We start from the raw sequence: 24339 nt of genomic DNA, 5'->3' as shown, positions 1-24339 counted from the left end.
GTAGAATGTTGAGGGTCAAAATGTAAGCTGACGGGGAGGAATTATTGGAGAGTGTCTTGTTAATGGCAAGGAAAAAAAAAGTGAACCGTTAACAATTCACCTGACCTTACTAATAGCTATTGGGCATGTGATTACAGTAATAGACTTGTCAAAACTGTAAAGGATTCTGAATGCCTGAAGTTGCCCTATGTTTGAATTGACTTTTAATTGTTCCAGCAAAATAAAAGTAAAAAAGACTTGCCTTTTATTTTAATAGTTTCTCCAGCCAAAGTACAAAGTACAAAGCATTTTTAATAATTTCACTATGGAATTGGACCAAAAAGTGTCTTGCTCACATTAATGCATAGGAAAATTTTCATTTCAACTACATTCTGAAGGAAGAGAAATTCCCCACAAAGGGTCTGTTTACTAGTTGGTTGTGTAAGACAGCCCTCCTGGCCATTACAGGGCTGAATTATTCTCCCAGTTGCTGTTAATGATAAAAATTCTGTTGATTATAATATGATGAAATAGTGTCTGTTAACCTCCACAGCTGCACTATCTTGCAAATCTTTGCATGTGGAGTGAGCACATCTGGTTGTCTGCTAATATTAGATTATAAATAGTTTGAGGTGCTTGTCTTATATATGGCTGGTCAACAGCTCACTTTCTTAATGGCAAACATCAGTGAGGGAAGAACAAGCTTTAATATACTTTAAAGGAACAGTTAAACTGTTTTGAGTGATAAGATCTGTTGACCTCATAAAACATTATTTCTGATTATAGACAGCTGTAAGTGAGATCAGAATAAGTAATGTATTAGAAAAATATCCTTTCATCTGTTTTGTAGGGAACGTGTTTGGAAGAAGTGCAGACTGCAATGAAAAATGTATAGTAATTTATATGGGAAAAACATTGCCTTAGCTTGCTTTATGTTATGCAAAATATTAAATGTCATCCTCTTTGAACTTCTTAAAGTATCCAGCTGAAACTCAGTATGATTTTGGTGAACTTCTCATTAGCACTAAACTTAATAAATAAATATTTAAAAGGATGAGTCTAGTGGTGTGCCTAACTTATTGATCATTTTGTTTGAATTGGCTTATGCATGAAGTACACCAACTTCAGGAATAACTCTCTTACTAGTTGCAAACAGTAAATCCATGTAACAATTGTTAATGTAAACATTTTTCATCTGTATTATGTATTTGATGTTAATGAATACTTAAGAATTTAATGCATTTATTAATTTGCATACAGGATTAGTACTGAATGATCTGAAGGGTAACTGCTATGTTGTTTTCTGTTTCTCTCTTCTGCAATTAAGCGTAGGAGTTGTATTAGCTTGTTGACTTTCAGGAACAGTTACATTTCATGTTGTTGTTCTTCATCAGCCAGGTCTGCAAAACAACCATAGCTGCGGGAGGGAACCTGAAGTGATCAAAGCAATCACTGACTTTTAAAGTTCCCCTCTAGAATTCTGCATCACTATTGCTTTCTAAAGGAGCCTGCTCTTGAAAAGGGAAGTTTCATATTTACCACTTCTGCTTTGAAATTTTTGCTGCAGAAACTCTTCCATGATGAATATTTATACTATTTGTGCCACAGTTGTACCGAATTCCTGATATAACAAATACTTGTTCTCTGTGTTTGGGTGTGATTTGGTGAGAAAAATCTGCTGAAAAGACCATAATGAAATGGCATCTCCCCATTTCATGAGGATGGTGAATTAGTTGTTAGTTATTTACTTTATAAATCCCAGAGGTGGCAGCGCATCCATTGTGTTAGAGATTATACAAACATAGAGGCCTTTGTCACATTGAGCTTGTCATCTAAAGTCTCAGCTTTGCAAATATATATGTGTTTGCTTAGCTTAACTACTACAAGTAATGCCATAGTAATTGGTACCTAATATTAAATAAAATATGATGATAGGGCAGATCACACAGAAAAGGTACAGAGCAGATGAAAAAAGCAAGCAATAAAAAGCCTCCAGTTAATATTTTAGCTCTATGTTAAACCTATATTGCATAGTTATTCTTTTGTTATAATTAGAAAATAACTTGTCTTGATTTAAAATTCTGTTAATATTTTGCCCCAAAATAGATCAGTCTAATTGATACAAATATTCAGAATATTTGCTCTTAATTCCTGATTTTCTCTTTATTACTCTTACAAAAAATAAATTAAATGAGAAAGCTTATGAAGGTCAGGCATGAAATGTGTAAGCAGTTATAACTAAAATTTGAGCTTAGCTGAGAAAAAAAATAGAACTGCAGTTAACAGAGATACAAATATATCAAATGATGCAACGCATGGCATGGTCTCATCATCTCTGATTGATATTAACACTTAAGATACAAATCTTCTTTGTATTTCTGGATTAAATGCATCTTACTATATTTTCCTATGCTGAATAGTTTATTAAGCATGAGTTCTATTTCCACATCCAGTTCAAAACTGCTGAGAGCAACAAAAATTTTAGTAGTGATGCTTAATGTCAAAAAAGATACTCATCTGGAAGACAACGCATTGCGAATGACTGGTGGAATTCTGGTTGGTTAAGTTATGTTCCATGAATACTGATACAATGCTCATGACGTTTCCACATACTTCGGGCCTTGGTTGTTTATTTCTTTTGAAACTTGTTGAGCAAACCCAATTAGTATGTGCTTCTTCAGGTTTTGCCAGTCATTTAAACCTGTGCTTTCAGCAGTTTATCTTTCTATTTAGATGTCGTATACTCCCTCCCCTCCATGATCAGAAATTGCAATTTCTGATTTGGGGAACATTACTACGGGCTTAAAAATTCAGTGACATTTTACTGATTCCCCAGCTGTGGCAGAAGCTTAATTTGCTGCTTACACTTTCTAAGGCAGTAACGTCAATTAGCATGAGGTCCAAGCCCCTGGGAAAACAGTATTTATGGAAGTTATTGTTCATGGAAAGACTGGTCTGCTGCTGGGATTTATTGAATACAGTGAAGATACCTTCATCTTTCTTGGACTTTGAGTGAGATAGCCGAGAGGGAAGGGGAGGGGAAATGACTCTATTGCTTTTGAGATGTCTTTTGCCATCTCAGATCTCAGCCATCTGGATGGAAGTAAGCAAATAAGAACCGTAGGGCAGCCCTGTGCCCTTCTGGGGAAGTGGCTGCAGGCGAGGCAGCGTACCCCGGGGCATCTAGAAGTGTACTCGACACAATTCCACCCAAGGTCTGGCCCTAAATCTGTATCAAGAAGTACCAGGCTGCTTACACTGACAATGCCTCTGGAGCTGCCAGTTTCAAAAGTACACCAATAATAGGAAGCATGTGTGGATGCAGTATGCTCAGATGTCTTCCATTTCACCATGGGCAGCAGTGACCTGGGTTCTCTGTTCATTGAGCCTTGTCCACACTTGCAGCTGTTATTTCCTGTGTTTATGCAGGATTCCTCTACTTTGTACAACATACCCTGGCCTGCTCACAAACTTTACAGCAATTATACTGCCATGTTTTGTATTGTGGCAAGTGTGTAGTGTATAAACATGCTTGTGTACAGATATCTGGTATTATTGGCATTCCTCTTAGATTCTCATCTGACTTCATCTACTTTCTTTCTTGTCCATTTAAGCTTGTGGTTCCTTTTTCTTTTTTACTCACATACATTTGCTCACATATATTCACTCACCTTTCCCTTTCTGTCACATGTAGTATCCATGATGTCCAAGAATCATTCTTCTTTCTTTACATGCATTTTCTGCAACTGTCACTTTTCCAGGGAAGAATACACCCTCTATTTATAAAGTCATTGGAGATGTTGCATGAAAGACATCAAATCAATAATAAGAGGTTTCTGCTTTGTTATTACAAAACCTTGGTCTTCTAGCTGGAGAATTGTAATAGTGGAGAATATTGACAGCAGATGTGCATGGTGTCTTGATTTCTACACTGTTGTATTCAAGATGACATATATTTCAGAGTCAGTAGCAAATTTCTAAGGAGACGTAATTATTGCTAGAGCTGTCAAAGTTTCTTTGCAGGAGTACAGCTTGAGCACAGTGACTACAGTAAACACATTTTGAAGTTTTAATAAACACTTGAGAGTTACTATGTTGAAAGCATCTGTAGCTTGGCAAATTTAAGTTCCTTTTGAAGCTGCTAAGACTTAAAAATTATACATATCTCTGTGTGGCATGTTACACAGAAAATTGTGTTCTTTAGAGAGAAAAGGAGCTTTGTTCTTTCTTGCTAGCATTATTTTGGCATATACAGGTACATGGTGTGACTTAAATCAATGGTACCTCAATGTGAAAATCAGTTCAAAATTAATTATTACACAGCTACGGTTCAGGCAGGTTTATTGTACCTTTCATCACAGTATAGTAGAAGGCAAGCAAAGTTGTACGGAAGAACGTAAAGGTATTTCAGTGTACAAATAAAGAAATGCTAAGATCCCTTTGAAGTATCATGCTTTGTATATTAACAGGTGTATGTTTGGTTTTCATTAAAACCTTACTTGGCAAAAATGCGATCTCCAGTAGAAATTCTTTTAATATGAGCCTTGTTTTTATGTAAGTTGGAGCCTAGTTCCTTTAAATCTATGAAATTAGTGTACCAAGCAGCTGTAAGAGCAAAATTAGGCCTTTTTAATTTATCTTGCATCACTGTATTAAAGTTTTAGTAACATAGTCCAAACCATTGGCTCATGTTGATTAATGGGAAGTATCTTATATCAGTATTTTTTTGCAATTTTTTCATTATTTTCCAAATGACAATTTCCCAGTGGAAAAAGGTATTTAACCTCTAATTTACAGAGTTGTATAGGATCAAGATAAAAAAAATGGTTTTTTTTAAAAGCTGCTTTTGATAACTCTTATATTTGTCTAATTAGAATTTAGTTCTTATTATTCTCTTGATTAGAAATAGCTGTATGAAGATTTGTTATTTATCAACTATTGAAATGATTGTCTTTCCAAAATGTTATTTGGAAATAATTGGAAAATAAGATTTCTTGAGTTAATTAGGCATTTCAAAGCATAACTTATTTCTCACAAATTGCAATCCTTTCAGTTTCTTGGCAGTACAGAAGTGGAGCAGCCCAAAGGTACAGAAGTTGTAAGAGATGCTGTTAGAAAATTAAAGGTAAGAGAATTTTTTTAGTGAAATGTAGATGGAATGTATTCTTAACCTGTTTTCACAGCTAAGACACTTTGTAAGTGTTTCTAGGTAAATTCATTCATTCTAGAAGCAGTTGCTTTTACTAATCTCTTCACTAGTGTGTAGGCCCTTCCCTATTATGCCTGTACTATCAGATGTTCTGCTGTACAAATATTTAGTTGTGTCCTAGATTATACAATTAATTATAGTATAAAGTTTATGTACCTCAACATGTAATGCTTGTTCTTTGGAAACTTTAGGGCTTCGTTAGTACTAACTTAGGTAGCAACAATTTGTATTAACTGCCATCCTCACTTTATGGCTATTAAATGCCTCTAATTATGGCACTCCAGAGTGTTGCCAGAGAATTTAAGCAAATGAACTCTTCCTTGACCAAAAAGTAGTGACTTCAGTAATGCCTGTCCTGCATTTCTCTGGGCTCTGCGTTGCTTCCTGTGAGCCCAGTTAGGTGAGTTGCCTCTTGCTGCAAAAAACAGAGTACTCAGCCACTTAAGGTAAGCTGTTGGTGCCAGAGACCAGAAGTAAGAATGTCAAACCACGTCATAAGTGGGCTGTGATAGTTCTGTGGGTACTGGCTGTCCTTGACTGCTCTTCATCTAAAGCTCATGTCTGATCCACGAAAACTGACTGTTAGACTGGAGGTGAAGGTTTGTGGCACTGGCATGAATGTCGTTGACTGTCCAGCTGTGATAATTGATGATATATCTGGAAACAGAGCTGTGGTGATAGATTAGGGTTTACAAACCAAGCCTGTTTATGACAAGGGGCATTACTGCCTTGTCCTCCAGGTCTTTATGTTTTGTTGGAAAAGGTCTGTGCGCACAAACACCATCTATGTGCTGGTGCATGTAGATGGCTGAGAAAATCAGACGTTTACAATTTCTTCTTCGTTATATGTCCTTGGGCACTGAGGGACTCGGTAGACAATTAAAAAGTATCCTAGTGAAATGACTTGTTGAGGGTTGCTAACTGATAACATGGCTTTGACTTAACTGCTGGAGGGACAGCTAATATGCTTAAAGCTCTTCAAATGCTATGAGCTGTGGTAGGGAATGCTGATTTGATTTGCCTGCTAACTCACATTGCTGTGGAATTGCACTGTTTCATGCTTAGCTGCTTAGAGCTATTGGAGCATTAGTTTCTTTAGATGTAAAAATTGTTCTGCCTACTGTTGTACTTCCCATAACTTTTTGCAGGGTCTTCATTATTCATTTAAACGGAACTTCCTCGGAAATGGACAGAAAATTTTGGGAATCAATATTGAAAAATTTGATTCTGTGTTATTACTATAATAAAAAAGAAAGAAAGAAGGCATGAAACACTATTCATGTAGCTCAGCTTTTAAGACTGAGGTTTCCCTTGAAGCAGCCATCTTCACAAGGTTGATTAGTAATTGTGTTAAGGTGTTGAAACAGAAGTTCTTAGCCATTATTTTCGGTCTACCAAAATAGTACAGCTGCCTTTAAAGATTCACTTAGTCAATTCTTAGAATGTTTTATGCCAAAAAGATTTACTCTGCTGCCATTCCTCAGAGACATTATTGCCTAGTTGTTTTCAAGTGGTTTAGGCTAATGTAAGTATGACCCTTTTTTAACCATTGCAGCATGCTGCCAGTGGAAACAAAATGTATGAGTTTACAGCTAATACTGGAGTGAAGCCTGCTGTGTTAGATGTTTTGTGTTTATAAAATTCCATTACCCTGAGCAAAGTTAATTCTGTGCAGAAATCTGTCAAGATAATATCCTGCTATGGAGAAGTTTTGATTCTATTTTAATGATGTTTTATCAGACTCCTCCAAAGTAAAGCAGCTACTAAGTGTCTCTGTCTCACTGGTGGAAGTCCAGGCTAACCTGGGCTCTCACTGACCACTGGAGGCTTTTGGTGAGTTGTATTCTATGATTTGGTACCTTGAAATAGTTTGCTCTGAAAGTAGGTCCAAAAAGGATTTCAAATAGCTGTTCTCTGAAGTGTAGGAAGAGCCAGAACTATTTTCCTTTCTTGGGGAAAAAACATTTGTCAGCCTAGCACTAAAATTTAAAAGTAGAATTTTTTTGTATATACTTGTGATGTCATTAGAGTATGTAGATATCTGTTCTAACTTTTTACACGTGTTCCCTAAATAAACTGCCTTGGAGGTATGTGTCTGAATTGTTGCTGCCAGAATTACACTATTTTCTTCAAGCTTGGAAGTTTGGAGCTTACGTGTCAAGTATTACATGGGATCTTATATAATCACAAGTTTATTAGAAAACTCACAAAGTAATTAAAGGCAACTTTTGGAAAGACTTGAAAAATCTTGGAACAGAATTCAGAAAGCAATAAAGAGGTTTTATGTTTGAAACAGTCCTCAACTAATTGAATACTCAGTTCAACATTGATTTATGTTGTGCATCTGAAATCTTTGAAGAGAAGCCTAGAGGTACTGGATTTTATTATTAACCACATTGTCTAGCTTGTTTTTGGAAAATGTTAATTAAAAATTTTAAACCTGTGACAACGGTTTGAAAACTAATGTCTTATATTGAAAGAAAATGTATATAGTATTTTTTGGAGTAGGAGAGTTTTTAAAAGATGTATAGCTTGTGATGCTATATTTATATTTTTTATTATATGGATTTGATTTTAATCATAATGTTGTTTATCATAATTTGTTTTTAATGAAAATAGCTAGCAGAAAAACAGTTGACTTAATCTTTGGAGCTATTTTTACAACTGGCATGCATTGCACTAATAACCTTTTGAAGTCATGTGCTTACAGTGATATATAGACCATGAAATACTGGGACTGTAAACTATTTTTTTTAAGCCATCATGTCATCAAACTGTGTCAGAATAGACATTCGATATACAACTCTTTACTTCTTTAACTCAAAAGCTCTTAACTCATACAGCACAGACAGCAGTCCCTTCCATGAACTTACTTTTACCAGCAGGTGGAGCTGATGTTCTACAGTCAAATACAGTAACTAGGAAATTTTTCTTGGTGCTTCATTGTACTTGTTTTATCCCAAATACTACTACTACATTTTGTAAACACTTGACAATTTTGCTGGGTCAGTTGCAATTTGAATGTACGGTTTTTTCAAGCATCTCTAATTTTTCTAGAGGGTTGTCCAGTGGTTTTATCTAGTTGGGATTTCCCCTTGTGTTTTCAAATTTCTTGGAGCTGTACTGCAGGAGAAAGAAGAAAGTTGGACACTAATGTTTTAAAATGTTTATTTTTATTTCTAAGTTAAGGTGAACTGTTCTCATAATTTATTACAAACAATTTTTTCCTTCCAGTTTTCTAGTCAAACTAATTTCTAGAATGAAATAAAAACTAAGGAAAATGGTACCAAGACATTGTATCAGAACATGCCTACGGTATTCGAATGCGTAGATGTTGTCAAATCACACTTTATTTTATAAAGTGAAATGATTACTTTCCTTGATTCATGAAGGATATAACTTCTAAATCAGACTGTAGCAATGAATTTGGTCCTTCTGAAAAAGTGCTTGAAGGGTTGCCAGAGGTGAGAACAGGTGGAAAGGGCAGCATAACCAGACAGAAAGGGCAGCATAACCAGACCACTAGTAAGAAAATGCCGTGGAGGGGTGTTAGGGAGAAACTAGAAGTGAACACTTGAGTTTTGAGTTGTTCCTTTTACAGTCTTCAAAGGGATGTTTTTGTGAGGACCAAACTTAAGGCTGTTCTCTTACCACGCTTCCAACTTGGTCTCCTTTTCTCTTCCTCTTTTCTTCTGTAAGTGGAGATGACCAGAGATAATGTAAATAGAATAAATCACTTTGAAGCCACTTGAAATACTTTTCATCAGCTCCTTGACCCGTAAGGATACACAAAGTGAAGAAGGCTCTTTCACGCATCTCCGCACATGCTGTGATGCTGTCCTGCTGCTGCCCTTTGTGGACCATCAGTGGATATTGTTCTGAGCTGCCTTTTGTGTTAAAGCTGAGTTTCATTTGCTGTTGAAAGGACAGAGAAGGGTGGAGTACAGAAACCCTTTTAATATTGGGATAAAGAGGTTTCCAGTCAAGCCTTACAGTCATGTCTGTTCTCTTTGAAGTACTGGAGAAAGCAGAATGTGTGGTTCAGGACCAGCCGTGGACAGCCTGAAGACCAAGGCAGATCAGATGAGAAGAGTTGAAGAAGAGAATACTTGTTTACCCACGCGCACTCTTTCTCAAAAAAACCCCAAACCAAACCAAAACCTAACCAAAATCCACCACCAAAAACCCAACAAACCCCCACACCACCAAAGAAAATAACAACCAAAAAAACCCACCCCCAAAACAAACAAACAAAACCCAACACCCCATCCCCAGAAACCCAAAACAAAAGAACAAACCTTCAGGGAGTGAGAGATGGAAAAAAGACTGTACTGCATTGTTTTCCATACTGTGGTTAATAGATCAATAGCCTTCCTCTCAGTCTAGTGTGAGTTTGGGAAATAAAATACAACCTATTCCATAGAAATGGATTTCTGAGACAGCTCTTTTCCCTACCCAGCTGATTATCGAGAGATTCAGGTTCACATGTCTGTGGTGTTTTTATCCTTTTCCTCTTCTTGACAGCTATTTTTCAGAGGTCATAACTTTATTATACCCACATAAAATGGGCATGAGAGTTTGGACCATAATATGACCAAAAAGATACGTAGTCACTGCAAAAGAAATAGGGCCGATTTTTTTTTTTTTTTTCCCCCCAGGCATCTTTCCTTATAATGAAAAGCATTTTCTCAAAGCCAGGTATAAAGCTGTGTCTTAGCTTAGACAACTACATTGCCCTCAAACAGACATCTTTTAAGATGTCCATATGAAGTGCAATGTCTGATGTCTTACTGGAAGCCTGCATAAAATGACGTAGTTGAACCTCTGTTTCCTGGGCTGAAGATTAGCACCCAAATCACAGAAACATCTACCTTTGATGTTTCAAATTTTTTTAATGAACTCTTGAATTGTGCAGTGAGGTGTAAATATTAAAGTACATAGTTTTGATTTGCATAACTTACATTGATTTTGATAGTACTTGTTTTAACCATTATTTCTTTAACTAAAGCTTCTGGATGTTTTTAAAATGTGATTTTTTGTTTTTTGGTTTTTTCCTCACATTATTTTTTGCTGATTAATCCTCTGATTGTGGTTTGTTAAGACTTGATGCATAAGCATTTCAAATGTAATTTTAATAAGAGTCTCAAAGTATACAACTTTTGCCTGTTACTGTAATAAAAGGCAAGATATATGGAAGTTTTTTCTTTTTTATTTTTAAAGCTAAATTAAACCATAGAAAATAGATTTATTTGTGTCTAATGCTGTCCATGAAATATTCAAGAAAAATACAATGTTAATTCCAAAGCAGTTAAAAGCCAGCCCATACTACTGAGCTGCACATATTATTATTGGGCCAAATCTGGGTGTCTTGCCTGAGAACAATATATGTATAAACTAACAGCTTAAGAATTTGGCCCATTGTATCTCTTCCCAAGCCATGCTGTGATTCATTATAATTTTATATCATTGTCCATTTTGATGCCAATGGGAGGCTACTGATTTTTACTCTCTTAAATAATGTTGTTACTGTGTGAGCTACAAATATAACTTTGTTTCAAATGTGTGCTGAAAGGAGAAAATAATGTTTGTAAATCTCCCCTGTCCAGAGGGCCCTCAAGGTCGTCTTTAGGTAGAAGGAATGAGTAGAAAAAATAGAAGAAAAAAGGCAAATTGGCTGATACCTGGTGTTAGGATCTGCTGTTCAAACCCTGGACAAGTTTAGGAGGTGACTGAACTTGGCATTCTGGAGAAGGTCAGATATGAAAGAAATTACTGATCAGTATCTGTACGTTATCTGTTATTACACAGAACACGGAGTGGGCAGGAGAAGCATTAAGAAAGGAACTGGACCAGATTTTCTGAATTTATCTGTGACTAGTTTTCAGTCACTGTATCCCAGTAAACCTTTGATTAAAAAACTTGTTTGTCTTTCTGGATGTTTGTGTTGAAGAGACTCTCTTGTGGTTTTTTTTCACCATTAGCTTGTTTTTGATTTGATGGAGTTTCTTACAAAGTGGGTTTCCAGTCCTCTGCTAGCTTTTGCAAATGTCCTGTGATCTCCATTTTGTCAACATCCTTCTGCATTTGAAAACCTCAGAACATAAAATTTGAGTAGTTTCTCACAAGCAGCTGATGCAGTGCAGCCATTGTTGTCTTCTTAGGGGTCTTTTTGAAATACCCAAGGATTGCATTAATCTTCAAATTGTAGTTTTGTGAGAAGCTTCACAGTTAGCGGAAAGCTTCCCATGGCATCAAGGCTTTCTTAGTTCCATCTTCACAGGGTAGTCTCCCAAGAAAGTAAGTTTGTTCCATATGTATGATTTGCAAAGTTGGCAGTGCAACAGAGATGGGTTGTTTGCATACAGGCCATCTGTGGTGTTCTGGTCGGTGATGTATTCTCTGTGTTATTTGCCCCTCTGTCAGCCTTCACGATCTGCAAGCTTCCTCTGTAATGATTTTAGAATTCAGATCATTAGTTACTTTTCTCCCCCATTTTTTCCTCTTACTTTTTCTGCCTGCAGATTTTATCAGTAATTATTTTCATCCTGGTCATTGTTCAATAATGTCATGCTTAAGAAATAAATCCTGCTGGAATACATTAGAAACATATCTTCCCAATGACAATTTCCTGTTTATGACTGCATCTGGAGACTAATGTAACTAACTTAACTAATATTTTCATTGTATTGCTTCATTTCCTAAATATAATGGCATGCAAAACTCAGTCAAATGCTTTGTCTGTTTTGAAAAGCTGCATTTTTTGTGAAATCCATATTGATCATCATTAATTTAATTTCACTTGACTTCTCTAGTTCTTGAACTTGATTTATGCCTTTCAAGAGTGGAGATACAGTAGGGTCTTTTTGTTTACCTTTTTTTAGTATTGGCACAGAATTATCTTCTGGAACTTCCTCAGTGTTGTAAGACTTCTTGACTACTTGGAGCAAGCTTTGGGCAGCTGTTTTAAAACTCATGCAAGTTATTCAGATCTATTTATTTTAAAAAGTTTTCATGTTGTAGCTGTTGTTTGGGACTCCGATGAGATGATTACAGTCGGAAAAACAAGCATTTCGTCATCATTCTCAACACACATTATAGCTTTAACTCGGTAAAATCAAATCATCATTTATGCATCCTCTTCATTACTGCACAAAAATACTTGTGCGCATCTTGTTTATTAAGGGACATTTCAAAAAAGCCAGGGTTCATTCAAGTTCAAGGCTGTTCCAAATCAAGGTGCACCCCAGGATTATCTGTTGCATAGGTATGTTTCTGTGCAGTGTAAAGTACACTGGAAATTCAGATGCCCAAACTGTCCAGGTGGCCTGTGGTTTTTGTGGTCATTCAATTTAATGCATAGAAAAGTGAGCCAAGTGCAGAACCCTGTTGTACTATGAAAAGGGATCGCATATGTCCTCAGAGTTTTATCCAATAAAACGAAATAATCAAATTATGAATCAGAAAGGAAAGCTGACGGAGTGGGGGTATTGAGTAAATCTATGAAAATGACCTGAAAGACAATTTAAGTTTAATATTCATCTTGGGAAAAAAAAAAAATCTGTGCTAATAAAACATTGATTGGCCTATCATTTTCCTATTTTTAAACCAGAGACTTAAAATCAGTTAAATTGGTAGTATAACATTTAAGTCAGATTTGGGGGGGGAAGGGAAGGAAGAAGTTAATTAGTAATTTTTATTAAAGAAAAAGGGTTTTTTTCCCTGTAGCAAATTTGAATTTTCCTAGAAAGTCAAGAAATGTTGTTGGCCAAAATGCCTGTAAACCAGTGATTAGAGGGTTTTTAATTTTATTTTCTAGAAAATTATTTTCTTCTTAAATAAAAAGATGAGTATGAGATAACCCACCTTAATTAAAGGGATGGGGTAGTCATTAAACTGTATTAAAAGTATACTCTAACTATTCGAGAAACAGGCTTGAAGATAAATAGGAGGACAGGAAAAGGATGTGCATATTGCAGGGGCTATATACATGATACTGAAGAGAGACAGAACTAGAAGTTATGTTAGATTCGCTTGACTTTTGACTAGTTGGTTTTCACTAGTAAGTCATCGTGTACAAACCTTGATAAAATATTTGGCCAATGACTGTAGCAATCCTAGCTGTTGAAATATAAAATGGGTATTTAGATTTAGGAGTTGGTTTTAAGAATGGCGTAGAGTAGTTTTAGGTGGGTTTTTTTGCTCGTGTTTTGTCTGGGTTTTTTTAACTAACTTGTGAAGCATGCGATACTTATCAGCTAATGTGGTAGATTAATCAGTAATAAACTGGATAAGTCATGTTACTGTATGAAGTTAATAGGATTGTTTATAAATTAATGTTTAGCTACTAAAATTTTCAATAAGTGTGCTTTCAGAATGAAGAATGAAATTGGGAGGAAGGGAAAAACAGGTTAATTACATGCTTTTAGGGGGCTTCTTAAAACTAGTTAATAATTTGCTGTGAACGGAACTGCCTACAAGCAGAATGAGATAAAATATATGGAGAGAGTCATACTGTGTAAAGCAGTTTTGTTCATGGAGAAATTTCCCAAGTACTAGTTGGCATAGGAATAGGGACAGAGCAAAAACCCAAACCCTCAATTGTCACCTAAATAAATAGTTAAAATCAGGGGTTTAGGTGTTCGTAGGGGAGGTATCAGTTGGCTACAGCCAAGTACTTCACAGTCACAAGGTAATTCAGGCTTCTGTCTTCCAGGTCTAACCCTTCTTAAGATAGCTTAACACCCTTGTTGACATGCTAGACTCTTTATGCCATTAAAAGTCATTGTCCTCACTGACTTTTTATATAGTTTATTTGTACTGATGGTGAATTATGCACTTAGTTATACTTGAGTGGGAGCAAGTTTGAGGACGATGTGTTCAAACATATAGCTGTGAAGCAGAGATTCCAACTCCGCTGGCCTTCAGTGAGTTGTCGTTCTTAATTATGCATTGGAAAATACCATTCCAGGCTGTCAAAGACTTGAGAGGAAAAGGGCTTGTAACAGAGCAAAATATAGAGCAATTCCGTATCTTTGCTAAGAAAGTTACCAAAATACATGACACTTCTTAACTGCCATGCAGTAGCAAATTTTAGATACTGTGCTTATTTTATATGCAGTGTTCATGAGAGAAAGACAAGTCAGATCTAACAGCTAGAAAAGGAGATATAAAAGAATGGGAAGTGTATTGAAATAGGACATGTTACCCAACCCAGTCATATAAAATGTTGTCTAGCCATTATCTAGTGAACTGTTAGCAAATAAATCCAGAGAATATGATGAAGAGATCAAGTATTTCTTAGGTGTTGCCAGCTGTAGTGCTTTCACACTGAACCTGTTTAAAAGAACTGATTTCCTTAGAGGAACATATGGGAAGTACCCTTTGTGCACATGTACAGAAGTAAGCATAGAAATAGTGGGATGTGGAAAATGTAATGATGTTCACTGCTTAACAACTGAGCGGTTGACAAACTGAAAGTGTTCATGTTTCTACTGTTTTAGAAATCTCATGAAAAAGCTTAAATTAAGTGCATAAACAGCAGACAAAAGTTTCAAGAGAACCAGCTAAGTAATTTTAAAATATTTTTCCTTGAATTATAGGAATATTCTATAGCGTGCAGTCAGAAATGCTATTCCATGCCCAACTGTGACTTTGGGAATGGTTGGCATTGTTTATAAGAGCTTTTTGAAGAAGGAAGGAAACAACCTCGGGTGGAAGGAGTTGAGAGGAAATGAGAAGTAGTAAATAAAGAAAACTTACTATTAATGTGATTCCTGTTACATTTTTTATCTTACAGTTTGCAAGACATATCAAGAAGTCCGAAGGCCAGAAGACACCCAAAGTTGAATTACAAATCTCAATCTATGGTGTAAAAATTCTAGATCCAAAAACAAAGGTAACAGACGTATATGTTTATGGTGCTAAACTAGTATTTAAATAGTGTTTTAACTGTTTCTAATGTTTTTATTGGTTTATGTTTTTAAAAAGTATTATAATGAAAGCCATTCTGTTGATGGAAAATTCTTCTAAAATACCATTTCTTGTTACAGCACATGGGTGACATCTTCCTAGTACGTGATACTCCAAAATACAGACTGTAGCTAATGTGGGATATAATTTTTTTAATCTTTTCACACCAGAACTTTTAAGCTCTGAGGAAGGTGAAAACACTGTGGTAAATGAATGTTAACACTGCATATGATAAACACCTTTCCAAATGGTCACCATTGTGTGCCCACCTGTAGGTGTTTGCAGATGAATGAGGAGACAATTTGTTTGCAATGACACATTCTTCGTGCTGCTTGCACCTCTCTTTCCTTAACCTGTTCATTTTTTTCCCTTCTTTTTTTGTGTGTTTAAATCTTTTTTTTTATTGTATGCCCCCTCCCTAGAATGCTTATGTTTCTCAGGTGTGTTACCCATTTCTCTAGAAACTTCATGTAGCAGGCCAAAAGCACTCTTGTAGGTGTTTGATCTGGCACAGCATGACAATTCCTGCCTTTTCAGCAGTTAAGTCCATTGAGTCATCCTGTGGATGGGTTTTCCGTTCCTTTGTTTGCTCTGGCATTTTGGAAGGGGTTACATAGTAAGCAAAACATCCTCCTGACAGACTTCAAAGAGGAATAATGAGATAAATATAATCAAGCTAAAAAGTATTTATTCAACAGTCAGCAATTCTTAACATCTGAGTGCTCTTAAATCTTTTATACATATGTTGGATTTGAATGAACTGCTTGTTACTGCTTCTTAATTCTGGAGTAATTGCTACCATTCAGGCAGCAATACTGCCTTTTGAAAAAAGGTAGTTTTAGTTCAAGGCTGTATCCACCTGCAACCCATTTTCACTTCAGACTCCTGATACAACCACAATTCAACAGTTCGTAAGCAGAGGGGGCAAGAAGTATCCATGTCAACTTTAATTGCAGTTTTTGCATCTTCCGTATGTCATAGGCTGCCAGAAAGGGGTACTAAACCCCATATCCTGGCAAAAACTTAAAATAACAGTTTTAAATGCCAAAATATGTTAGTCTTCCTAACCCTTCCTGCAGAGATTAACAGAAAGCTGTGGGACTGAAGTTCCTGGGGGAATAGGAACATTCTAATCTCTTAGCAATGTTGTTATTACAACTCAAATGGTAATCAGCTATGAGTAGTCTTTTTATCTCCCCCATTTCGTTTCCTAAAGCTACATATAAATGTAAATTTGAATCAAGTTTTCCTTCTTTTTGCACAATTTATAGATGCTTTAGGAAATTACTTAAATTCCATGTTATCATCACTGATTACAGTAATTTTTTCTGTGTGTTTTTGAAACAAATCACTTCAGTATTGTTACAGAGGAATATTGGTTTATATTCATGTGATGACTATTAATTGTGGTAGGAACAGGAGGCCTGCTCATGTATCAGGATTTGATTCTGTACTTGGCACTCAAAAAAGGAGAATTATAGAAAAGTGGTTCTGTCCTTAAATGGTAGAAAGTAAGTATATGGATTTATAAACCTGAAAGAGCCAAACAAGCATGTATGTAACTGTTAAAGAGCTACAACAGAAAGAGATTAAATGTGAGAGACATTGGGGGACATGGATGAAGTAGGATACACAGAATGGCTGTAAAGACTGAGAGAAGGAATCCAGTTGGGGCAAGGGGAAAAGATTGCCGTATGGTACATTTTTTTGATAAATGGTTGTGTGCAGAGAGGGAACGCCATTGTTTATGAGCTTATAGCAATCTGGGAACCCCAGTGCTGCACAGAAACTTTCTTTTTTTTTTTAACAGATAATAGTTCACATCTAAACTGCATATTTTCCTTTAAAGCAAATACTGCTTTCCCATGTAATAAGCCAAATAAAATAAAATACCAAGAAGAGACTTACTGAAGAAAAACAACAACAAAAAAAATAGTTGGGATAGTTTATTTCAGTCTTGTCAAGCTCTCAGCTGAAGAGCATTGCCACTGCAACTTTTTAAATAGCTGGAACGTGCTTTTTAATGGAAAGTAAAATATATTATTGAAAATATGCAAATAATAGTGTTTAAAAGCTGTTTATGTTGCACCTTAAGTAAGCAATTATTTAGATGTCTAATTTATTTCTCTGTGCCCCTGTATTTGGATAACACAGTTATTTTATTTCTGTTTTCTATATTTAAGATAGAAAGGTAAGGACTTATTTCAGTAAAACCATTTTAACAAACCCTGGGAGATGATGAAGTCTGAAGGTGGTGTGCACCTGGAAAAGGAACAGACTATTTTACACAATCAGTCCCTAAATAAATTGCACAGGGATGCAAAGCAACAGTAAAACCAATTTTCTAGAACAGAAATTACTGTCCAAATAAACACTTCCAGATAAATGCTGTCCAAATAAAAACTTCCTGCTTACATTCAGTAAAAATGGGAACATTTGTTAGGAGATGAGTTTGCTAGCCTCTGTTAGACTTTTAAGTCCATTTTTGAGCGCTCTTGTGTACAATGAGAGACATTAAAAAATGTTACTGCAACTTGCCTGCTCTTTGGTACATAAGGAAATCCAGAGATTTACTTTGTGCATTTATATCCTAAGCAGGTATTGTAATTTCTTGAAAATAATCTTTTCTTTTTATTTTCAGGAGGTCCAGCATAACTGTCAACTCCATAGGATATCATTTTGTGCTGATGATAAAACTGACAAGAGAATATTTACTTTCATATGCAAAGACTCAGAATCAAATAAGCATCTGTGCTATGTGTTTGACAGTGAAAAGTGTGTAAGTATGCAAGATGCTTTGAAAGAATTTGGGTGACTGTTACAGACTTTGATTGGTCTGCTTTGAAATAAAACAGGAATGGTTAATAAAGGCAGATAGCCTGCCCTAATAATTGGAAGGTCACTTTGATATAATCTTCATGCCAATATAGTGTCTTGTAACTTAGATGCATTAATTTAAAGGAGAGCCTTTTTCATCATTGATCTGTGATGGTTTTCTGGGACAATTCTTCTTACTACCCAGCTTGATATCCTAGGCCAAGCATCTGCAATACTCTCAGAGAACAGAGTGCATCCCACTAAGCTTGAAATGTTTGCACAGCTGTTTTGCAGAGATTGCTGCAACCCTGTGGCTGAGATACCCTCACAGGCTCTTCTGCTGATGTGTCTGCCTCAGACTTTTTTTTTTTTTTTTTTTTTACAGAAAGGTTCCCCTTTCTCTGCCTGCCCCGCCCCCCCCCCCCCCGCATCTCTCAAGTTTGTTAATGCATGATGCACTACCAGAGAATTCATTGCACCAACCACTGACATTCTCTTGTGCCTGAGATAGAACAGGGCAACTGTTCAAAAATGTGCAATAGCAGGAAAAAAACCAAAACACTTTAGGACAGGAAAGGAAGAAAATGGGGTCTAAGTGAAACACGGTCATGTGTTTACCCTGGCAGAAAGTAATTAACAAATAAAAATACTGGAATCAACACCAAAAATGGATGTTCAGGTTTTTTTATAGTCTGGAGCCTCTCTTTTGTTTTATTCTGAAGTAGCTGAGATATCATACAAAGGAAATACTTAGGCAACAATATTTTTTTTTAGAAAAAGATGCATATTCACTTTATATTTACTGACATAAACAGTTATTCTTTAAAGCAGTCCTAGTTCAGTCTTCTTGGTCTAATTCAGTCTAATTTGGTTAAAATAATTTCTTGTGTGTGGTTTGGGTTTGTGTTTGGGTTTTTTTTGTTGGGTTTTTTTTTAATAAAGGTGGCTGTATGGGGTTTTTTTAATAGTAAAAAGATAGAGGGGTTAATTCCCCGTTCCTGTAAAACTCAGGTCTTCACACACCTCTACTGAATGACTTTACTGTTGCTCTGATGGATAAAAGGCTGGGAGCGTCACATTCTGTATCATTTTTGTGCATGCAGCCCTTCATGTTCTTACAGCTAGTGAAGGAAAAATGTTCTCACATTGAGCAGAATGCTCTGCTTCCATGAGAAACAACCAGTCCAGGTTTTCATTTCAATAAAGAAGAGAAAATTCTAGTAAAGCATTAGCCAGATTAATGTTAGTTCTGATTTTTTTTTTTTGGTCCCCTGCCAAATTGTTTAAAAAAAGTTATTACTGTGTTTACTTTCTTTACTAAAGTTCTAAGGCAAATGGCATATCCATATGTTCACCTTTTATTGATGCCTCTTGTGAGTCAGCATTCTTTTCAGAAAGCTTGGTGCTCTCAATAAACTTCTTGTACACTTATTTTTACCCCTGTTATTTTTAAAGTAGATTTTCTGCACTGACATATCACAACATACAACATGAATCAGCATGGAACTACTAAATGATTCTGGTTTGCACATACAAATGCAAATTCTGTTTGGTTGAATTTTTGTAATCAGAAATACTTGCGCAGATAAATACATTTATCTACAGTATGCTGATTGAGATTTTATAGGACTTGTAAAAATAAGTGTTGAAATCCAAATTTAAAAGCAATAGGGGTCAAAACATCCATTAACATGAAAACATTAATCCATTAGAACTAAAGCAATTCATTTAATGGTTGAAAAGCCTGTATTTGCTTTAGAAATCATCACCAAAAGACATACTGCAGCATACTACCTGTATTTACAGAAGTTAGAGGCATAATTTATACTAAAAATTAGCTAATTGTGTTCTGCCTGTGCAGTCTCCCTTCTTTATCCAAAGTATATTTAAGTTGCTTTCATGGCATCTTCTGTCAAGGTATTTTGCTGAAGAGTGTTTGCCATGCTCCTTTGTAGTGTTGACGTCAAGATGGATGAAGCAAACCCTTTGAACCTGATACATGGTGTGAAGTATTTTGTGATCATCTGAAATGAAAGTAATTATATAAAATATTCTTAATATACTAATTTCAATCTTATTTTTTGTGTAAAGGCGGAAGAGATAACTTTAACAATTGGTCAAGCATTTGACTTAGCTTACAGGAAATTTCTGGAATCCGGAGGAAAAGACGTGGAAACAAGGAAACAAATTGCAGGTTTACAGAAAAGAGTAAGTTCTGACTATGTTTTTAAAAGAAATAAAAGAACATGTTACTTTATTTGTGTTATCTGCTTTCTATGACAGCGTAATTTCTAGCATTATTCTCAGGTTGCTAAGAATTGCAGCAGATACTAAAAAAAGAAAACTGAAAAAAGACCTGGTAACTGTGAAACAGTATTTTATGTTTTGCCATCTTGCACGGTCATTAAAGAGAAAAGCAAGGTTGAAATATGGAAGATACAGAAGTTTAATTGTTTTTTGTAATCAGATAACTAGTTAAACATTGCTTCTAAATCACCAGATCTCAGATAAAACTTACCTTAATGGACCTTGGTGAAATGAATTAATATCTCAATAGCTGTTGCAATAACCACTTGCTTTGTAGATTCAGGAATTAGAAACTGAAAACACAGAACTGAAAAATAAAGTTCAAGATTTGGAAAACCAGTTAAGAATAACGCAAGTACATGCATCTCCAGTAAGTACATGAACGTAACTCTTATATCTGAAGTTATTCTAAATTTATAATCATTGTGCTATGATAATTATTAGCATCCATGGTGTTTTCAGTGATTGTGATTAACATACAGCGATCATGTAACATATCTGTTGAAATGCAGTATTGAAGTAACAGTAAGATTGTGACAGGCCCACAGAAGTGCAAATTGCAGTTGCTTAAATTGTGGTTCTTTAATCCGCTTTTCATATCTATTTGTTGCTGCATAAAGACAGTAAATACTCATTCTAGTAGACATCTAAGCATGCCAGCTAAGGATCAAGAACTCTGTTCTGCACTTAAAGCATCTGGTTCACAAATGCTAATTGGGATTTTTCTAGGAACTTTCTGTCACAAACATATTGTCACTTACAACTGACATTTTCTAAATGACTTTTAAAAAATTTTGTCTGTCTTTCAAAGGAGTCATTAGGTCTTCGGAACTAACAATGGGTGGGTAGGTAAAAAGGAGCAAGTGCGTGTTCCTCTTTATTGGAAATTTCTAATGCTTTCTGCAGTTCCTATGGATGATCACGACAAAAGTATTTTTAAATGACTGGCAGTTACTTATATCTAGGCAGGACCTCTAAAAATGCAGGTTGCACTGCAGACTGAACGTAATGACTCCCCTCTTCTTATGATTGTATTCTATCTCTACAGCATTAGGTAACTGTGAAAATAAATAGAAATTCTTAATGTACATATAGCAAAATCTTAGAAAATGATGGACTGCTTTTAAGCTGTGCATTTTGGGCTGCCTTGTTCCTGCTCTGGATGTGCACCATTTCACTTTAAATGGATGTTTAGAAATTTGGGCAATTAAAAGTATGTTTATTATCGTGATGACAATTTTTCAGTAGTGTCTATACACTTGATATTGATTAGATGGTTGTTCCCATGAGGAACTGTCATTTCATTTTACTAAAATCTGTTTAGAGGAGAGAGCACCATAAATTATAAATACTGCATAACTACCACAGTGAAAATTGTAAATTATGGATGTCTTCTCACTTACAAAGAATTCAGTGATAGCTAATCAACTTTAATGCTAGATTTAAAGTCAATTTAGTCAGTTCTTTAATATTTTGTTTTCCTCAATTGGGATGACAGCTAGTTTGGTTTTATTTATTAATATAATAACGAAATGTATCTTCTAATTCAGTTAAACAGGCTCATAAGTCTCTTGTGATAGATACATTTCTCTTTCATTGAAATTAATGAAGAACTTGGTAATTGCATTTAGCAAAAAACTTAAAGAAAATTATTAATAATGACCAAAAAATATCCTGTAGTTTGTGATTTGTTTTATCTTTTAAGACAATGGTGTCTCATTCCTTATTAAAGAGTTAAGAGATCTAAATTTGTAAATTTGCCAGCCACTTGTAAATTCTCTCCCCAGATGGTGTTTTATTGTTAATTACTGTTGGTACAATGAATATGCATATTGCTTAAATAGCACTTATGCTACAACAGAATTTTATAATATGGATAATTATTCATATGGAAACATTAATTCATTTTGATAAATCACTACCAGCTATCAGTTTTCACGTATAATTTTATTGCTTTATTTACTCACAATTTGTGTCACAAATTTCTGAGTTTCCTCATGATTAGAATTGCAGTAAGAGGCATCTAGCAGCCTATTTAATACCTATATAGATTCAGCCACAAAACAGATTTATATGAATGAATAAATATTGGAACAGGTTGCCCAGAGAGATTGGAGCTATCTGTACTCCCTGGACATAGTCCTGAGCAGCTTCAGCTAATTGGATCCTGCTTCAGGCAGGAGTTTGGATTAAGCCACTTTCCTCCTACATGATTCTTCGATCAGTTGTGCAGCCAACAATAAAACAAACAAACAAACCCAAACACATTTTTAGAAAAGAGTGCTACTCAAATCTGGGAACGTAACTGTATCCACCAAGCCCTATCAACTTTTGTACCTTACCCAGAGACATCGTTGAAGTAGGTCTGGTTTAAACTAAATTGTGTACATTGTAAATCAGAGCTCTTAATTGTGCTAGCATAAGAGTAAGTATATATAACTGCAACAGTTAGGTTGAAAATAAATGAAGGAATGGAATATTGAGGTTATGAAGTGACTTCAGTGCAGGGAAGAGGAAGCATAAATATTTTTAAGATAGTTTGAGTCTGATAAAGGAGTCATGAGTCAAAGTGCCTGGAATAGCAGTGGCTGTGATTTGATGATACCTATATCTTGTTTTACTATGTAAGCGGCAAATACATATGAAAGAAGGAAATTGCAGACAACTCATAAGACGATTGCCTGTTAGTTTGCAATTAATTTTATATGCTTTTAATTCAAATCAACTATCATTTCAAGTGTGACTTTGCAAAGTCTGAACTTCTATTAGAAAAAAGCAGAAGTGGTGCAAAGAATATTTTCCTCTATTTCCACATAATTTCTGTGATGAAAAAGATCAATTTAGTTTCAAAAAAAATTATTAGATTTTTTTTAGGCTGAACTTAATTTTAAAACTTTAAAGTACCATATTGTTTAAAATTTCTGTACTACTGCTGCTCTGTGTCTTCAGAATTAGAAAAGAAAAATAGCAGTTCTATCTTGTGATCATTTTTCAGAGTAAAAATTTCAAATCTGCTGATAGTATTTTTTTAAATACTGAAATAAAATAGTTTACATAAATGAAGCAGAATATCCAACATGGGGAATAATGCCTCATCTGAATCACTTCCTAAACACTTTTGGTTAGATGGGGGAAAACTTGCTTCCCTGAAGATATTCTTCCTGTTATGTTCTATGAACATAATACAATCAGTCTTGTGATTTAAAACACATTTTTAAACTATAAATTTTAGGTTTTCTCACAGCTCTCGTATCCATGCTGTTGAATTATAAAGAGATACCAGTGCCATGGGAGAGCTTTCTGAAGCTTTTTAAGACATAATAAGTGATTTGATTTATATATATTTAGTTAATTTGATACAGTTCTAACTCCTTATCTGTTAGTCCAGTTTGATGTTATGCTGTGTACTGAGGTCTAGGGAGGGATCGTTTAATGATCAATGGAAAGTTTAAGCCCTGATGCGTGATACCTAATATGATAAAAGTACATGTGCCATTAACTGGCATCACAGGAGGCAACTACAGATGGTTATAAAGTTGCTTCTATTTATGCTTAAATAGTACCTTGGATTTTTGGGTCTTATGCTTTCCTTTTTGTATTTGGTTGTTTGCATGCTGTTTGTACTTTCTCAACATTTGCCACATGCTGAAATGGCTTTCCTGTCTTATAGGTTGTTGACTGCGCTTTTCCTTTAGTCATTAATGCATGATCACAGAAACACTTGGTAATCAGCAATTGATTTAGCACTTCAGAATTCAACACTAGCAACCCGATTAAACAAGTATATACTTAAGGAAGCAGAAGATGTTGCAAGGGCCTGTGATGACAGTTCACAGAACATGACAAATACAAACATTGAAATCACATTGTGTGCTATATCCTCTTCTCCTTCAATCCCCAGCCCTGTGGAAGGGGGACTGCAAGCTGTGCTGTCTAAGCAGGCATAATTTCAAGCTGACAATGGGTGTGTATTTTCCTTCCCCATGAGAGAAGACTTAAGGGTTTTAGTATTTATTGTACCTGTAGTGTGAAACGGTGCTGTTACAGACAGCAAGTGA

The 24339-nt window shown here is 35.4% G+C and overlaps 1 protein-coding gene across 5 annotated transcripts in view; it reads left to right on the top strand.

Annotated features, from left to right (window-relative positions):
• GULP1 (GULP PTB domain containing engulfment adaptor 1) overlaps positions 1-24339 on the top strand; it is a 165246-nt gene that overhangs the window by 113636 nt on the left and 27271 nt on the right. For all 5 annotated transcript variants that reach the window (XM_069781924.1, XM_069781920.1, XM_069781922.1 and 2 more), the window contains 5 exons: positions 5033-5104; positions 14985-15083; positions 17799-17936; positions 20066-20182; positions 20559-20651. In XM_069781924.1, coding sequence (XP_069638025.1) covers positions 5033-5104; positions 14985-15083; positions 17799-17936; positions 20066-20182; positions 20559-20651 — 519 coding nt within the window. The remainder of the gene's footprint in view (positions 1-5032; positions 5105-14984; positions 15084-17798; positions 17937-20065; positions 20183-20558; positions 20652-24339) is intronic.

The sequence above is a fragment of the Haliaeetus albicilla genome, chromosome 4 (assembly GCF_947461875.1).
Source record: "Haliaeetus albicilla chromosome 4, bHalAlb1.1, whole genome shotgun sequence".
NCBI classification, from domain to species: Eukaryota; Metazoa; Chordata; class Aves; order Accipitriformes; family Accipitridae; genus Haliaeetus; species Haliaeetus albicilla.
This window is presented reverse-complemented; position numbering and strand designations above follow the sequence as displayed.